Source organism: Pollachius pollachius (genome assembly GCF_949987615.1).
Source record: "Pollachius pollachius genome assembly, chromosome: 16".
NCBI classification, from domain to species: domain Eukaryota; kingdom Metazoa; phylum Chordata; class Actinopteri; order Gadiformes; family Gadidae; genus Pollachius; species Pollachius pollachius.
In genome coordinates, this window is record NC_136949.1 from 2,261,285 (window position 1) to 2,278,784 (window position 17,500).

Here is a 17,500-nt window from a genome sequence, read left to right on the forward strand (position 1 = left end):
GACCCTCGGGAACGAATAATCGAATAATCGAATATTCTGACCCATCCCTAGTATACATGTCATCAACAAGCACGTTTTATAGTCATTAAGGAGCAGGTAGGGGTTAGACAGTACAGAGACAGGTCGTTAAGGAGCAGGTAGGGGTTAGACAGTACAGAGACAAGTCATTAAGGAGCAGGTAGGGGTTAGACAGTACAGACAGGTCATTAAGGAGCAGGTAGGGGTTAGACAGTACAGAGACAGGTCATTAAGAACCAGGTAGGGGTTAGACAGAACAGAGACAGGTCATTAAGGAGCAGGTAGGGGTTAGACAGTACAGAGACAGGTCATTAAAGAGCAGGTAGGGGTTAGACAGTACAGAGAGGTCATTAAGGAGCAGGTAGGGGTTAGACAGTACAGAGACAGGTCGTTAAGGAGCAGGAAGGGGCTGGATATCAAACCCTGGCGTCACTATGAAGCCATACTTATCTTACCGTATGACTCCATAATGAACAAGCTCACCTAGTAAGATCGGTAAAGTCCTCTATTGGTGCTCCAGGCGGTCATGTGACCCTGGCGGTCATGTGACGCCAGCGTTCCGCTCCGTTAACCAACAGGTTTAACATCCCAATCATACAGGACTCATAACGTCCGTCACAGCCATCCCATAATGAGTCAGGAACATGGACGGTTCCCGGAGGTACTGCTGAAAGATGTAGCCTGCTGGGAAGAGATCCGTCACAGATAAAGGATTCAATAAAGGAACTCATACAGAACCAACACAAGTGGGATTATTTAGATTGAGGTATGAACACCAATGTATGAGACTGAACTCCATCACCCCGGAATAAAGAGGCAAAGCTATCAGTTGTTTGATTGTTTTATACGTATAAACTTTACATCATTCAAAGTTCTACTACTTTTACATGTACATTTAGGACGTTTAGCAGACGCTTTTATCCAAGCAATTTGTCAGAAGAAAGAGAAACGACAATATATCGCTGTCGGTAAAGTAAGGATGTTCATAGAACCGAGTGCCAAGCCCTAACCATCGCTAGGTTAACCCATTCCCCGTATACAACAGATAGATAGGGGTAAGATGCTACACGATGCTAAGTAGCATTATTAAGTGCTACTACTGTTGCTATCTCCATAAGGAGCTTGACTCGATCTCTCGGCCGTTTAAAGGCCATGACGTGAAGGAAATAAAAAAACAATCTGTGTGGAGTGAAACGTCTAAGATAAGCCTTAAAAGACGAGCCAGCGTGCGGAGGAGGAAGACGATGATGGAGCTAGACGTCACCCCTCCTCCCTCCCCCCTCTGCTCCCTCCCCTCTCCCCCCTCCTCTCCTCTCCTCCCTCCTCTCCTCCTCTCCCCTCCTCCTCTTCCTCCCCTCCCCTCTCTCCCCCCTCTCCCCTCTCCCCTCCTCCTCTTCCTCCTCTCCTCCCTCTCCCCTCTCCCCCCTCCTCTCCCCTCCGTCCTCTCCTCCTCTCCCCTCCTCCTCTTCCTCCCCTCTCCTCCCCTCTCTCCCCCCTCTCCTCTCTCCTCTCCTCTCTCCTTTCCTCTCCTCTCTCCTCTCTCTCTCCTCCTCTCCTCCCCCCTCTCTCTCCTCCTCTCCTCCCCTCTCTCCCTCCTCCTCCCCTCTCCTCTCCTCTCTCTCCTCTCCACCCTCTCCCCTCCTCCTCTTCCTCCCCTCCCCTCTCTCCCCCCTCTCCTCTCTCTCCTCCCCTCCTCCTCTTCCTCCCCTCCCCTCTCTCCCCTCTCTCCCTCCTCCTCTCCTCTCCTCCTCTCCTCTCCTCTCTCCTCTCCTCTCTCCTTTCCTCTCCCCTCTCCCCCTCTCCTCCCCTCTCCTCTCCTCTCCTCTCTCTCCTCCTCTCCTCCCCCCTCTCCTCTCTCTCTCCTCCTCTCCTCCCCTCTCTCCCTCCTCCTCCCCTCTCCTCCCCTCTCTCTCTCCTCTCCCCCCTCTCCCTCCGCGGCCGTTTACCCGATGTAGCGGAACGTGGAGCGTCACATTAATACAGAACCCCGGGACGGAGGAACACCCCCACCCCCCCAGTGTTTGATCAGCACTGAACAGAGTTTTCATAAACCTGAATATTATAGTTGTACTTACCGACTAACCCCCAGCTCAGCCATGGAGTGGTGTTAGATAGTGTGGTGGTGTTGGATAGTGTGGTGGTGTTGGATAGTGTGGTGGTGTTAGATAGTGCGGTGGTGTTAGATAGTGTGGTGGTGTTAGATAGTGTGGTGGTGTTAGATAGTGCGGTGGTGTTAGATAGTGTGGTGGTGTTAGATAGTGTGGTGGGGTTAGAGAGTGTGGTGGTTTGGATAGTGTGGTGGTGTTGGATAGTGCGGTGGTGTTGGATAGTGCGGTGGTGTTGGATAGTGTGGTGGTGTTAGATAGTGTGGTGGTGTTAGATAGTGTGGTGGGGTTAGAGAGTGTGGTGGTGTTAGATAGTGTGGTGGTGTTAGATAGTGTGGTGGTGTTAGATAGTGTGGTGGGGTTAGATAGTGTGGTGGGGTTAGATAGTGTGGTGGGGTTAGATAGTGTGGTGGTTTGGATAGTGTGGTGGTGTTGGATAGTGTGGTGGTGTTGGATAGTGTGGTGGTGTTGGATAGTGTGGTGGTGTTAGATAGTGTGGTGGTGTTAGATAGTGTGGTGGTGTTGGATAGTGCGGTGGTGTTAGATAGTGTGGTGGTGTTAGATAGTGCGGTGGTGTTAGATAGTGTGGTGGTGTTAGATAGTGTGGTGGTGTTAGATAGTGCGGTGGTGTTGGATAGTGCGGTGGTGTTAGATAGTGCGGTGGTGTTAGATAGTGTGGTGGTGTTAGATAGTGCGGTGATGTTAGATAGTGCGGTGGTGTTAGATAGTGTGGTGGTGTTAGATAGTATGGTGGTGTTGAAACACATTTAGAAGACATTTCATCTTCCTGCCTGGCAGCAGTCACGGCTTAAAATATTCACTCTGTTCATTTGAGTTGAGTCACATTTGAACACACACACACACACACACACACACACACACACACACAGTACCGACTAAGTGAGCACGTCCTATTGGTTGTGATCCAGCGCCGCTCGCAGGTGTTTTCAATCTGACGGCGTTAGCCGGGCCGCTGGGCCCCGTCAGGAGGCGGGGGGGCTTCAGGAGAAAAGAGACGCTTCAGACGCTTGTGTGTGTGTGTGTGTGTGTGTGTGTGTGTGTGTGTGTGTGTGGTGGGGGGGGGCAGCTGAGGGTCTCAACCCCAATCACACAGGTAATTACAACGTCCTGTCGATGGGGTCCATAATTACCCCCCCCCCCCCCCCCCCCCCCCCCCCCCCCCCCCCACACACACACACACACACACACACACACACACACACACACAGACCCCCAACCAGCCAACAGAAACACATTAGCGCAGAGAAGAGTAACTGATTAGATCGTTCTCATCGGCTTCATTAACACCGCGTTTATCTTTTTTTTAGGGGGGGGCGGGGGTCCATTTAAAAGACCCCTTACGGTCGGCGCTGAATATTTCCTAATAAATTCTTCTCTCGTAATCTGTGCGTAACGCGCTCCGTCGCGGAGTGATGATTACGTGCTGAGCGCGTGTGCATATATCTGTCGTCGGGATGAGAGATGATAATAGAACAAAAGGCTTCTCCTCCAGGAGGAGACCGGCTCGTGCGTGACCAACCGCGGCTCGCGACTGGCGTCAGAGGGGAGAGCAGCACGCAGACTCTCTCACACACACACACACACACACACACACCGGACACACACAAACACACACACTCGTTATCTCTCTTAAACACACTTCCTCACTCTCTGCCTCACACACACACACACACACACATTCTCTCTCTGCCATTCACACACAGACACACGCGCTCTCTCTTTGCCACTCACACCCACTCTCTCTCTCTCTCTCTCTCTCTCTCTCTCACACACAGACACACACACACACACACACACACACACACACACACACACACCCGCTCCCAGCACTGTGTGCCTGATGGAGTGAGTCACTGTTCAATACAATCCGTAGAGCAAACACTCAGGTCCAGTTAAGTAGCCGTTAGTGTTGGACCATCAGTGCTGCAGAGAGACGGTGGTATGCAGAGTCCACACACACACACACACACGCACACACACACACACACACACACACACACACACACACACACACACACGCACACACACACACACGCACACTTTTACTGCACGGCGCGACGTGACACCTTCACCAAGTCATTTAACACCATTTGTTCCATCAAGAAATGGAACGAAAATAGTTAATTAAAATTGTTGAATTTAATAAATCCAACGTGTGGCCAGAAAAGTCAATAGGCTACATTTGAAAGTTGTAACTTTAAGTGAAATTAACATTATGTGACGTGCAAACGTTCTGTTTGTTTTTATTCTGTACATAAGATCACAGATGTGAATACTAATGGTTAAATAAGACGAGTTATTTCGGGTGAACTTCGTCGTAAATCCTCTTATCTTTGCTCTGGATATGCAACGTTTTTTTTCGTATTTCGTGAATCCGAGAAGCCAATCAGAGGCTTGGCGTGGATTGACGTGGCCAATCAGAGCGGACGTTCACACCAAACGGGGCGTGGTGAAACCCGGAATTCAACAGTTGGCGTCCGCCCTTTGTTTTGTCAACACCGCTTAACTGCTTTAGAAGTTTAATGATTCTCATTTAATATAGATTTGATTAAATATGACTATAGAATAGTTGATCAAATAAAGAACATATACATGTTTGATTAAATCCTTATAGACTCCAGATTCTATTTGACGGGTAAGTTCAACTAACCGAAACTTTTCAATTAATTTAACTAATCCTGATTCCGGGTTCGATGTCCGTCCGTCTGTCGTTACCCGGAGAGATGGTGTCGTCTAAAAAGTTGGAATGAAACGTGTTTTAATCTCGTTCTGTTTACTTTCAAAGTAATTTCGGCGCTGGGACATTTCTGTAAAGGGTTTTAGTAGCTCGGGTTATCTGGTCTCATGGTTTTTAAGATGACCCCTACAAACACAACCCCAGCTATACACTACACACAAACTCATTATCTATAATTATATACATACAGAGGGCAAAAATACTTTGATAAAAATATTATAATATTTTGTGTGTGTGTATGTTTAATGTTAACGTATTCAACTCCTGATTATACAGTTATATAGCGCCGATTATATATATCTAAAAAAATGTTGTTAAAAAGTCGAATCTTACATTCTTTCTTATAGAATAAACCCAACTTGGTGAAGAAATAGTTACAGAGGCCGGACCTCGCTGACCTCATAGCTACCACCTGTCTCACCTCCTGGGTGTCTGATTATGGTCCCACGTTCACGCAACGCAAGGGAGTGACGCCTTGTTCATGCGTCCGTCGACGGATAGGGGCGTTTTGACGTATCCATGTGTTTTTCCGGGTTGTATTACAAAGGCGATTTCATTGGACAGTGTCCTTGCGTATATTTGCATAACGCAGTCTGATTGGCCGACGGATCCGTCGCTGCCTGAAAAGTTGAACATTTGTAAACTTTTTGACTCAGGCCACGGAGCCGACGGAACGGACGGACCCACAATGCATTTCGCGAGCGCCCCATGCAGAGTCAATGAGATCCGTCGACGGACGGCGGTAGTGTGAACAAGCCCTTACGGACCCCTTACGTCCTCACGGACCCTCCTCGCGTCCGCCGCAAGGGCCGGACGTGCGCCTCCCGAAAATTGTAACCTTCCGTCGAGGCGACGCAGCAGCAAGGGCTGTGATTGGTCCGCTCACCGAAACCCGACGCAGGACCGAACCAGGTTCCCGACGGCGTCGGCGCGTCTGCGTGCTACTCGCATTTGCGCGGACGCGGGACCACAATCAGCCCCGCTGTCTCCCCCTGCGTGTCTAGGACCAGAACCCCGGCATGGAGGAGCTGTATACCCTGGACCGGGAGGTGGGCCGCGGGAGCTACGGCGTGGTGTTCGAGGGCCGCGCCTCCAAGACGGGGGCCCGCGTGGCGGTGAAGCGCCTGGCCTGCAGCAGCCCAGAGGCCATGGAGCTGTACCTCCAGGAGCTGTGGGCCATGAGGACCACCGCCCGGGCCCACCCCAACGTCATCGCCCTGCACGCCGTCCTGCTGCAGACCGGGGCCCGCACCCTGCGCCCGCTGGGCCCCGGGCGGCTCCCCCTGGACCTGGTGGAGGCGGCCCTCAAGGGCCGGGTCCCTGGGCCCCGGCCCTGCAGCCCGGGCCACACCCGGCCCCGGCTGCAGGACCGTACCAACCTGGAAGGACCCCCCACCTCCGGGACCCCCAGCCAGCCCCGAGGGAGGAGGGGGCGGAGGTAGGGCTGGGCGATTCATCGAGTTTCGATCGGTTATAGAGTCGAACGATCACAAAACGAGTATAATCAAGTTTTTCCATTAAATGTTTTATAGAAAGTGCAGAACAGCTGGATGCATATCTGTACATTCTCAGCGACTAAGTTTGTTTTGGGAGAGACATGCTGAACAAATGCATCATGTTTTCAAACTCAAAAACAATCATCTGAAAAATCGTGACTTCGATATCGACCAAAATAGTCGTGACTATGATTTTTTTTTTTTTCCCACAATGCAGCAGCCCGCGGCGGAGGGGCAGCGGGGGGGAGGAGACCCCCTGGGGGGGCGGGGGCCGCTGCAGGGCCCTCTGGCTGGTGATGGAGTTCTGTGACGGAGGGGACCTGAACCGCTACCTGCTGTCGCGGCCGGCCGACGGGCGGAGGGACCGCAGCGTGGTGGAGCAGCTGAGCCGCGCGCTGGCCTTCTTGCACCACCTGGGCATCACGCACCGCGACCTGAAGCCCGACAACGTCCTGGTGCAGGACACGCCCAGCGGCCCCGTCATCAAGGTAGGGGGGCCCCCCATGGGGCAGCCCGAAGCTCCTGCAGGCTAGCACACGATAGTAACACGACATTTGCATTCAGGGCGTTCAGCAGACTCTTTTCTCCAAAGTGACTTACAGTAAGTAAAGTAAATTTGTCAGAGGAAAGAGAAACAACAATATATCGCTGTGGGTACATTAAGGATGTCCATAGGCTTAACCCGTTCCCCGGATACAACATAGACAGCTAGGATAAGACGCTACACAATGCTAAGTAACAGGGACGTCACTAGGATTTAGATGCTGGGGGGGGCTTAGCGCCCAGCAGTGTCTGAAGTGCACGGAATTTTTTCATCACATCTTTAAAGTGGTTCTTTAATTCATCATTTCTTACAGTTGAGAGTACTGCAGAGCATCTATCAGGGGCTGTTTTCTGTCTCACTCTCTTTTCTCTACTCACCTTAAGACCTCCTGCTTCCCTCCTCCTGAGTCTTCAGGATGTCCTCCTTTTTAAAAATATAAATAAGCTAAACAAATGTAAGAGTTGGTATGATTTAAGTCTACATTTTGGGGTGAGTTCAAGGAAAATAGGTTAGAAAATGTATCCATTAATGCGCTCTCGGAAACAATTTTAATCCAAATTAAAGACAACTTCTAATTGTATTATTATTTATTTCGACTCATTACGTTAAGTGCAGGCATGTTACGATTTCCATGACAAAAAAATAAATATTGTAGGGGGGGCATTTGAACATCTTGGGGGGGTGTCTTGGGGGGCCCCCCCCAAAATAGGCCTAACGACGTCCCTGCTGAGTAATGTCTTTAAGTGGCCGGCCGTACAATATGTGAAGCCTCTTGATTCCCCCTCTGACCGTTCAGGTGTCTTACCGCTGTTCCCCTCCCGGCCTCTAGGTGGCGGACTTCGGTCTGAGCAAGATGAGCGCGGGCCCGGGGGAGGGGGAAGGGGGCAGGCAGCTCTTCTGGTCCACCTGCGGCTCGGACTTCTACATGGCCCCGGAGGTGTGGGCGGGGGCGGGCTACACCGCCCAGGCCGACGTCTTCTCCCTGGGGGTGGTGTTCTGGGCGGTGCTGGAGAGAATCACCCTGCTGGAGGAGGGCACCACCCACCCACAGCTAGGTACCTGTTATTAATGTTATTACAACCGTTAACGTCATCAGGGCACCACCCACCCACAGCTAGGTACCTGTTATTAATGTTATTACAACCGTTAACGTCATCAGGGCACCACCCACCCACAGCTAGGCACCTGTTATTAATGTTATTACAACTGTTCAGTCCACCCAGCCACAGCCTAGGTGCTAATACTGTTATTAATGTTATTAATGTGTAGCATACATGCTACATGCTAGCTGCAGGCTCCCTAGCCCGTGTTGAGCATCACGTCAGGCCGCTCTGTAGATGGCATCTTCACCGCTGGCGGTTAGCTATGCACCACACGGAGATGAATGTTGACTTAATTGATTGGCACATATTAAATATAATATTAGACGTGTCACGCCCGGCCGCGCAGCCCATCCATCACCCGACGGCGCGGCCGTGAAGCCTCCCCCCCACCCCACCCCCACCCTGCGATGAATGATGATTTTTATTAGAATGATTCTTATTATTCGACCTGGACTCCCCCTGCTCAGATATCGTCGGTCGTCTGTCGGCAGCCATTACTCATTCTGTACTTCCCCTCACCTTTATCTCCCCCGCCACCGGCCGGCCCCCAGGCCCGGGATCACACACCGCACACCGCACACCGCACACCGCACGGCCATTTGTCAAATGCTGTCTGAGCTCCTTTCAGAGTCGGCGCAAACTCTCTGATCCGGCGCCGCTGGCTGAATGTAAACGGCTTTCTGGTGCGACTCTGGGCCTGGACCTGGGGGCATGGGAGCGTTGCAGGTCCTGTTGTTAGGGGGAGTCTGTCAGACTCTAGTGTAAGTCAGATTCTAGTGGGGGGGTCAGTCACTCTTGCGGGGGGGGGGGGGAGTTCAGTCTTACTCCTCTATCAGGGGACAGTGAGACTCTTGGGGTGTCAGTCAGAAGCAGACTGCACATCGCTCTGACCACTCCCAGGTGGTGACCGTCCTACTGCCAAGGTAAACACCAGCTGTTGGCCCCAGGCTCCGCTTGCCCACCACAACCAGAACCAGAAACACAACCAGCCCTCTCCTGCCTCAGAGCAGAGAGCAGACAGGAGGACACCTGGGTCAGGGTCAGCCCAACATCTCTCCTGTAGGTCGTACCATTTAACTTTAGTTGAATGTTCTCCCCTGTTAGCCTGTCCTCCGTTAGTCGTACGATCCTCCGTTAGTCGTACGATCCTCCGTTAGTCGTACGATCCTCCGTTAGTCGTACGATCTTCCGTTAGTCGTACGATCCTCCGTTAGTCGTACGATCTTCCTAACGTTGGACATTTGTCTGGTGAATTTTAACGTTCTGTCAATCCTACATTCTATCAGTCAAAGGTTCTGTCAGTGGTTTGTTCTGTAGTGGGGCAGAAGAAGTACCTGCGTTCTAGCAGCTAGACAGAACGGACTGACGATAGGACAGACTGACGGACTGACGACAGGACGGACTGACGGACCACCACCCAGTCCAGGGTTTCTCTGCTCCAGTGTCAGTTTTCTGTCAGCCGAGGAGGTGGAAACCAAACAGAGAAACTGGTCCTTTTCCCTCCCTCCTTCCCTCTGGTGGGCTTTTCACGCCAGGATGAAGCCCATTAACCCCCCCTCCCCCCAGGAGCCAATAGGAGGGAGAATCCATCAGACTCTATAGGAGAAGCATTAAGACCAATCGTCCTCTGGCTTGTTGCTATCGCGCGCCGTTTCACGTCCTGTCGCTCAGGGCTGGGGGGATACAGGCTGGAGAACACGTAAAATACACGGGCTAAAGACCACGTTAAATACACTGGCTGGAGAACACGTTAAACACACGGGCTAGAGAACACGTTAAACACACGGGCTAGAGAACACGTTAAATACACTGGCTGGAGAACACGTTAAACACACGGGCTAGAGAACACGTTAAACACATGGGCTAGAGAACACGTTAAATACACTGGCTGGAGAACACGTTAAACACACGGGCTAGAGAACACGTTAAACACACGGGCTAGAGAACACGTTAAATACACTGGCTGGAGAACACGTTAAACACACGGGCTAGAGAACACGTTAAATACACTGGCTGGAGAACACGTTAAACACACGGGCTAGAGAACACGTTAAATACACTGGCTGGAGAACACGTTAAACACACGGGCTAGAGAACACGTTAAATACACTGGCTGGAGAACACGTTAAACACACGGGCTAGAGAACACGTTAAATACACTGGCTGGAGAACACGTTAAACACACGGGCTAGAGAACACGTTAAATACACAGGCTGGAGAACACGTTAAATACACAGGCTAGAGAACACGTTAAATACACTGGCTGGAGAACACGTTTAATACACTTGCTGTAGGAAATACGCAATAACAGAACATACCTCATCCTCAACACACTAAACACACACTAGAGAACACGTCTCCTGACTAACACGCTAAACACATGCTACAGAACACGGCTCTCGACCTCAACATGCTAAGCACACGCCTCTAACCCCTCATGCTACAGAAGTGTCTCGCTCCATTAAAAGATAAGAGCTCAGCTGATGAGAACTCTGGGGAACATTTACTCAACTGGAGGATCTCTCTCTCTCTCTCTCTCTCTCTCTCTCTGGGCCTATGTGTGTGAGGGTCTCTCGTCCTAACCCTCTCTCTCTCTCTCTCTCTCTCTAGGGGCCTATGTGTGTGAGGGTCTCTCGTCCTAACCCTCTCTCTCTCCAGGGGCCTATGTGTGTGAGGGTCTCTCGTCCTAACCCTCTCTCTCTCTCCAGGGGCCTATGTGTGTGAGGGTCTCTCGTCCTAACCCTCTCTCTCTCCAGGGGCCTATGTGTGTGAGGGTCTCTCATCCTAACCCTCTCTCTCTCCAGGGGCCTATGTGTGTGAGGGTCTCTCGTCCTAACCCTCTCTCTCTCCAGGGGCCTATGTGTGTGAGGGTCTCTCGTCCTAACCCTCTCTCTCTCTCCAGGGGCCTATGTGTGTGAGGGTCTCTCGTCCTAACCCTCTCTCTCTCTCCAGGGGCCTATGTGTGTGAGGGTCTCTCGTCCTAACCCTCTCTCTCTCCAGAGGCCTATGTGTGTGAGGGTCTCTCGTCCTAACCCTCTCTCTCTCCAGGGGCCTATGTGTGTGAGGGTCTCTCGTCCTAACCCTCTCTCTCTCTCTCCAGGGGCCTATGTGTGTGAGGGTCTCTCGTCCTAACCCTCTCTCTCTCTCCAGGGGCCTATGTGTGTGAGGGTCTCTCGTCCTAACCCTCTCTCTCTCTCCAGGGGCCTATGTGTGTCGGGGTCGATCGTCCGGCGTGGTCCCTCTGGGCGTGGCCCTACAGGAGGACCCGGCCCTCCAGCTGACCATCCCCATGAGGTCCCGGCGGGCCCCCCAGCTGCCCCCCCCCCCCCGGCCCCGCCGTCTCCCGCCTCCTGGCGGCCATGTTGGCCCACGACCCCCTGGCCCGCCCCCTCGCCTCCCGGCTGGAGGCCCGCCTCCGCTCTGCCCTGCTGGCCGACGCCCGCTGATCACGGCGGGAGGCGGTCGTCATGACGACCGGCCGGTAATGCCCCCCCCCCCCCCCCCCCCCCCGATCGTCCTGGAAAAGCTTTTACTGTTTACACGACGCGCCGCGGAGCATCGGAGCGAACTGAGCGCGCTCAGAAGCCCCCAGGGAGGGGAGGGACCAGCTGATTGGTCGGTGGAGGGGACCCCCACGGCCGGGCCCCCTGCCTGGTTCTCCTGGAGATGAACGGCCTCCCCTCGGCCGGCGGCGGGATGCTAAGCTACTCCAAGCTACGCTGAGCTACGCTAACGTCAACGCGGAGCGTCTTAATGTTGTTTGGCTTGATGAACGTACCTGGTCACGTGACCACCACACCTGTTCCTACAGATGTTCAGTCGGCTGCCGCGGGGACGGTATCCGGGCAGGAGTCCCTCGGTTCTGATTGGTGGGCGTTGGAGCGTGTGCAGACAGGTGTCTGAGCTGGCGCTGGTTTAGCCGTGCTAACTCATGCTAGCCGTCAAACAGCATGAGACGACAAAGCTTTAGCCCGTAATGTAAATACACATTCTCTGCTTTCAAATGTCAAATGTGCACCAAGAATGAGGTGTAAGGTTTTTAAATATATTTTTATGTTTTTCAACAGTCTCCGTCCTTCATTCCCTTTGCACGCATGACAATGAATTGACCTCCAGCTCCGTGGCATCGTATCTCAGAGAAATGTTGATCCTCCAATAACCAGCCGTCAGGTCATCGCCTGTATAGTGGGAACAGACACACACACACACACACTCAAAGTACAAACACACACCCCCCTCTGTTCTGGAGCTCCATCAGAGGCGCTCTCTGACTGCGGCGCGACGCCGGTGAATTAACCCGCGTGTCGCTGGTCGATAACAGACCTCCGGACGCCGCGTGACGGACGGCCTCACATCACCTGGCCCGCAGAGGGGAGGAGTCAGCACCTGGGAGGGAGAACCGTGGGGCGGGAGCGGGAGCAGGGAGGTGCTGGTGGAACAGAGGGAGGGGGAGCAGAGAGGGTGGTGGGAGGGGGGCTAGGGTCTCCATGCGTCACATCTGCACCATTACCCCCCCCCCCCCCCCCCCTTCTGCCCAGTCACGACTAACTCGCTGAATCCGGGAAATTATCCACAAGTCCATCACCCCGCAAGACAGGAGGGGGTGAGGAGGGAGGGAGGTGAGAGATGAGGGGGGGGGGGGGGAGGGAGCAGAGAGGGGGAGAGGGAGCAGAGAGGGGGAGAGGGAGCAGAGAGGGGGAGGGAGCAGAGAGGGGGAGGGGGAGCAGAGAGGGGGAGAGGGAGCAGAGAGGGGGGGAGGGAGCAGAGAGGGGGAGAGGAACGGCCGCCGTTCTTCCTCTGTGGCGATAGTGTCTCGCTGGCGCCCTGGAGGGTGGAGGTGACGGAGATCAAGGCGGAGTAATTGGTGTCACAGCAGTCGGTGACACACTCACAGGCCGGGGCCTGACCTTTGACCCCCTGAGGAGTCGCTTAAAGCACAACACTGGAGGCACGGAGGCTGAAGACAGAGCGAGTCTTTATTCAGGAGAGGGATGGCGGGCTGAGGCGGTACAGGCAGGAACAGGATTAGGTGCATCTTCTATTATAAAGACCTATTTATGCATCACATCAAGTCTATTTCCTGCTTCATAAAACACAGCGCGTGCTGCGAGGGAACCGCCCGGTCTCGACCAATCAGCGGCCGGCGTCTGGAGACACTGGTAATCTGCGACGTGATTAGCCAGGAGGCGTGAAGCCCAATGTTCCCCGAGACAAAAGGCCTGGTTCCGCTGGCAGAACCAGATTACTTTAAATAATAAAAGTGGGGCATTCCGACACTGATGGGGGTTTCTCGTCACCATGCCAACGGGTTCCACCTGCGTGGCGACGGTTCGACGCCTCGCAGACGGACCGCCTTGCTCAGGGGAAATGGTGCAGACCAAAAATGTCTGATCCTAAAAAAAGTATAAAATATCTTTATTTTATACTGATAGCCGCTAGCAGGCATAGCGGGTACGGCTAACAGGCTACAGCTAGCAGAGCGCTCACCTTCCGTTTGTATAGTTAGCTGGCCCCAACCGATACGGCTAGCCGGATAGCATTACCCGCGACGGCTAGCTTACCCTCAGGGTTACACTCGGTAGCGTTCTGATAGCGTGTGCTAAGCAGAGCACTAACCCTGATGGCTAGCTTCAACCGATACGGCTAGCAGGATAGCATTACCTGCTACGGCTACGGGCTGTCAGTTTTAATCCATTAATAGAGAGTCGTGGAGATAGGAAGACGTCTCCAGTCCTCAGTAAACACAGGATATGACATCACTGCTCAACAAAGTCGGGGAGGAACTGAGCAACATTTCCTTCGGTCTTCTTCACACAGCGGCCATCTTGGTTCTGAACACTGGCTGGGTGGGGGGGGGGAGGGGGGGTCCGGTCTCTAGGGGGTCCGTGTCAGAGTGGGGAGGCCAGCAGGTCCTTCACCATGTACGGCCCCTCCAGCTCGTAGCCCAGCTTCCTGTAGTAGTTCCTGGTGCCCACCCCTGAAGAAGAACACGCACACACGTCAGCATCACACACACACACACACACACGGGTGAAAGACCACTCTCTCTCTCTCTCTCACCAGAGATAACAGCCAGTTTGCAGGATCCGTGCTCCTCTGATGCGATTCGTTCCGCCTCCTCCATCAGCATCATCCCAAAGCCCTGAACACAAACACACACAGGTCAAAGGTCACGCTACTACTGCACATTATACACACTACATTCAACTACGTGTTCAAAGTGATGGTACTGCATTGTTCTGTGCGTGCGTGCGTGCGTGCGTGCGTATACCTGGTGCTGGAACTTGCTGGGGTCTCGGCTGCTGACAGGGACCACACTTCCGTACACGTGAAGCTCGCGTACGATGGACACGCCCCCTTTCAGCTCCGGACGAAACGATTGGTCGGAGCAGCGGCGCAGGCGCAGCAGGCCAATCAGGATGTCCTGTTCAGGGTCCTCGTAGGACAGGAAGGTCTCCCAGCCGCTGTTAGCCACGTAGTCCCGCCTCACCAGCTCCACCTGAGACACAGCACACCTGGTCAGGTATGGGTGGAGTTACCTGGTCAGGAAGGAGGGGTCACCTGGTCAGGTAGGAGGGGTCACCTGGTCAGGTGGGGGGGGGCGGGGTCACCTGGTGAGTTTACTTACCTGGACAGGTAAGTTTGGTCACCTGGTCAGGTGAGTGTAGTTACCTGGTAGGGTCGGACTTTGTGGTGGATCTCCTGGATGCCCACCTCTCTGGTCCGGACGTCCCGACACTGGAGAGACCCGGACGCAAACCAGTGACACGACAACAGCTGTGAGATGATCAACGCTAGGACCCACTGCCCCATAGTGCGGGGATACACATGAACGTTGACACTGAGCCCTCAGTACGTAATACTGCATAATGCACCGTACGATGTACGGTGTGTTATAGGCTCCGGGGTTACCTCCCTCCCTGTGTCTGATTTACAGTATGATATACAGTATGATGTACGCTACGTTCTACAGTTTGTTGTACACTACGTTATACAGTATGTTTTACAGTATGTTTTACAATATGCTATAGGTTCGATGCCCTCACCTCGGTCCCCATGTCTAATGTACATTATGTTATACATTACGTTACACAGTATGTTTTACAGTGTGTTTTACAGTATGTTTTACAGTGTGTTTTACATTACGTTAAACATTATGTTATACAGTATGCTTTACAGTGCGTTTAACAGTACGCTATACAGTGTGTTATACAGTGTGTTTTACAGTACGCTATACAGTGTTATAGAGTGCGTTTTACAGTACGCTATACAGTGTGTTTTACAGTGTGTTTTACAGTATGCTATAGGGTCGATGCCCTCACCTCGGTCCCCATGTCTAATGTACATTATGTTATACATTACGTTACACAGTATGTTTTACAGTGTGTTTTACAGTATGTTATACAGTGTGTTACACAGTATGTTTTACAGTATGCTATAGGGTCGATGCCCTCACCTCGGTCCCCATGTCCTGCATCCTCTGCAGGGCCAGCTCCCTCAGGTTCCCGTGCTCCACCCCTGAGCTCACCAGGGGCATGGGGATGTCCCTGGGGGGGGGGGGGGGGGGGGGGGAAGATTTACATGAGTAGGAATTACATCTTAGAAAACACTTCAAATTCACAACCCCCCAAAAAAAGTCAGTAACATGACATCAAAGCTGCGGCTTGATAAGAAGGTGTAATCATAAATAAGCCGGTGCAGACGCAGCCTCTTCAAACCAGCGTCGGAGACCGCCCGTCTCAGACGCTGTGCTAACACCACCCCAGGTGGCTGCTGGGTAACGGAGTCCTGACCTCTGCACGCGGTAGACGCGGGTCCAGGGGGGCACCAGGGCCAGCACGCGGGCCACCAGGTCCACCAGCGCGCTGGGGGAGTACGACTTGTAGCGGCCCGTCTTCCACAGCTCGTACAGACCCGTCCCGCGGATCACCAGCGTGGGGTACAGCTTCAGCCCGTCGGGGCGGAACGCCGGGTTCTCAAAGAACTCCTGGAGAACACGGAACCACACGGTGGACTGAACACACACAGAACCGCGGAACCACACAGTGGACTGAACACACACAGAAAAATAGAACCACACGGTGGACTGAACACACACTGAACAATAGAACCACACGGTGGACTGAACACACAGTTAGTTGTAGTTAGGAGTTGGTTGTGTTGGTTGGTTCTAGTGAAGGGTTAGTTGTGTTGGTAGTTGTGGTTGTAGAGGGTAGTTGTGTTGGTTAGTTGTAGTTTATTGTGTGTTGGTTGTAGAGGGTAGTTGTGTTGGTTAGTTGTAGTTCATTGTGTGTTGGTTGTAGAGGGTAGTTGTGTTGGTTAGTTGTAGTTCATTGTGTGTTGGTCGTAGAGGGTAGTTGTGTTGGTTAGTTGTAGTTTATCGTGTGTTGGTCGTAGAGGGTAGTTGTGTTGGTTAGTTGTAGTTTATCGTGTGTTGGTCAGTTGTAGTTTATCGTGTGTTGGTCGTAGAGGGTAGTTGTGTTGGTTAGTTGTAGTTTATCGTGTGTTGGTCGTAGAGGGTAGTTGTGTTGGTTAGTTGTAGTTTATCGTGTGTTGGTCAGTTGTAGTTTATCGTGTGTTGGTCGTAGAGGGTAGTTGTGTTGGTTAGTTGTAGTTTATCGTGTGTTGGTCAGTTGTAGTTTATCGTGTGTTGGTCGTAGAGGGTAGTTGTGTAGGTTAGTTGTAGTTTATTGTGTGTTGGTCGTAGAGGGTAGTTGTGTTGGTTAGTTGTAGTTTATCGTGTGTTGGTCATAGAGGGTAGTTGTGTTGGTTAGTTGTAGTTTATCGTGTGTTGGTCGTAGAGGGTAGTTGTGTTGGTTAGTTGTAGTTTATCGTGTGTTGGTCGTAGAGGGTAGTTGTGTTGGTTAGTTGTAGTTTATCGTGTGTTGGTCGTAGAGGGTAGTTGTGTTGGTTAGTTGTAGTTTATCGTGTGTTGGTCGTAGAGGGTAGTTGTGTTGGTTAGTTGTAGTTTATCGTGTGTTGGTCGTAGAGGGTAGTTGTGTTGGTTAGTTGTAGTTTATCGTGTGTTGGTCGTAGAGGGTAGTTGTGTTGGTTAGTTGTAGTTTATCGTGTGTTGGTCGTAGAGGGTAGTTGTGTTGGTTAGTTGTAGTTTATCGTGTGTTGGTCGTAGAGGGTAGTTGTGTTGGTTAGTTGTAGTTTATCGTGTGTTGGTCGTAGAGGGTAGTTGTGTTGGTTAGTTGTAGTTTATCGTGTGTTGGTCGTAGAGGGTAGTTGTGTTGGTTAGTTGTAGTTTATCGTGTGTTGGTCGTAGAGGGTAGTTGTGTTGGTTAGTTGCAGTTTATTGTGTGTTGGTCGTAGAGGGTAGTTGTGTAGGTTAGTTGTAGTTTATTGTGTGTTGGTTGTAGAGGGTAGTTGTGTTGGTTAGTTGTAGCTTATTTTGTGTTGGTCGTAGAGGCTAGTTGTGTTGGTTAGTTGTAGTTTATTGTGTGTTGGTTGTAGAGGGTAGTTGTGCTGGT

General features: G+C 52.2%; 2 protein-coding genes across 3 annotated transcripts in view; one reads left to right on the plus strand and one right to left on the minus strand.

Annotated features, from left to right (window-relative positions):
- Positions 1-4,629: 4,629 nt before the first annotated feature.
- Positions 4,630-11,508, plus strand: LOC307087709 (serine/threonine-protein kinase pdik1l). Its single transcript, XM_079753342.1, is given in 6 exon segments — positions 4,630-4,779; positions 5,886-6,319; positions 6,595-6,865; positions 7,751-7,976; positions 11,225-11,340; positions 11,342-11,508. Coding segments are annotated over 5 exon segments (1,161 nt in total). The 5' UTR covers positions 4,630-4,779; positions 5,886-5,900; the 3' UTR covers positions 11,471-11,508.
- A 1,534-nt stretch (positions 11,509-13,042) lies between these two features.
- The window catches only part of elp3 (elongator acetyltransferase complex subunit 3), an 18,890-nt gene continuing 14,432 nt past the window's right edge, over positions 13,043-17,500 (minus strand). For both annotated transcript variants that reach the window (XM_079753939.1, XM_079753938.1), the window contains 6 exons: positions 15,818-16,011; positions 15,481-15,571; positions 14,697-14,762; positions 14,296-14,523; positions 14,085-14,166; positions 13,043-14,001 (listed from right to left, as the gene is read on the minus strand). In XM_079753939.1, the coding sequence (XP_079610065.1) occupies positions 13,913-14,001; positions 14,085-14,166; positions 14,296-14,523; positions 14,697-14,762; positions 15,481-15,571; positions 15,818-16,011 (750 nt within the window). In that variant the 3' untranslated portion in view covers positions 13,043-13,912. The remainder of the gene's footprint in view (positions 14,002-14,084; positions 14,167-14,295; positions 14,524-14,696; positions 14,763-15,480; positions 15,572-15,817; positions 16,012-17,500) is intronic.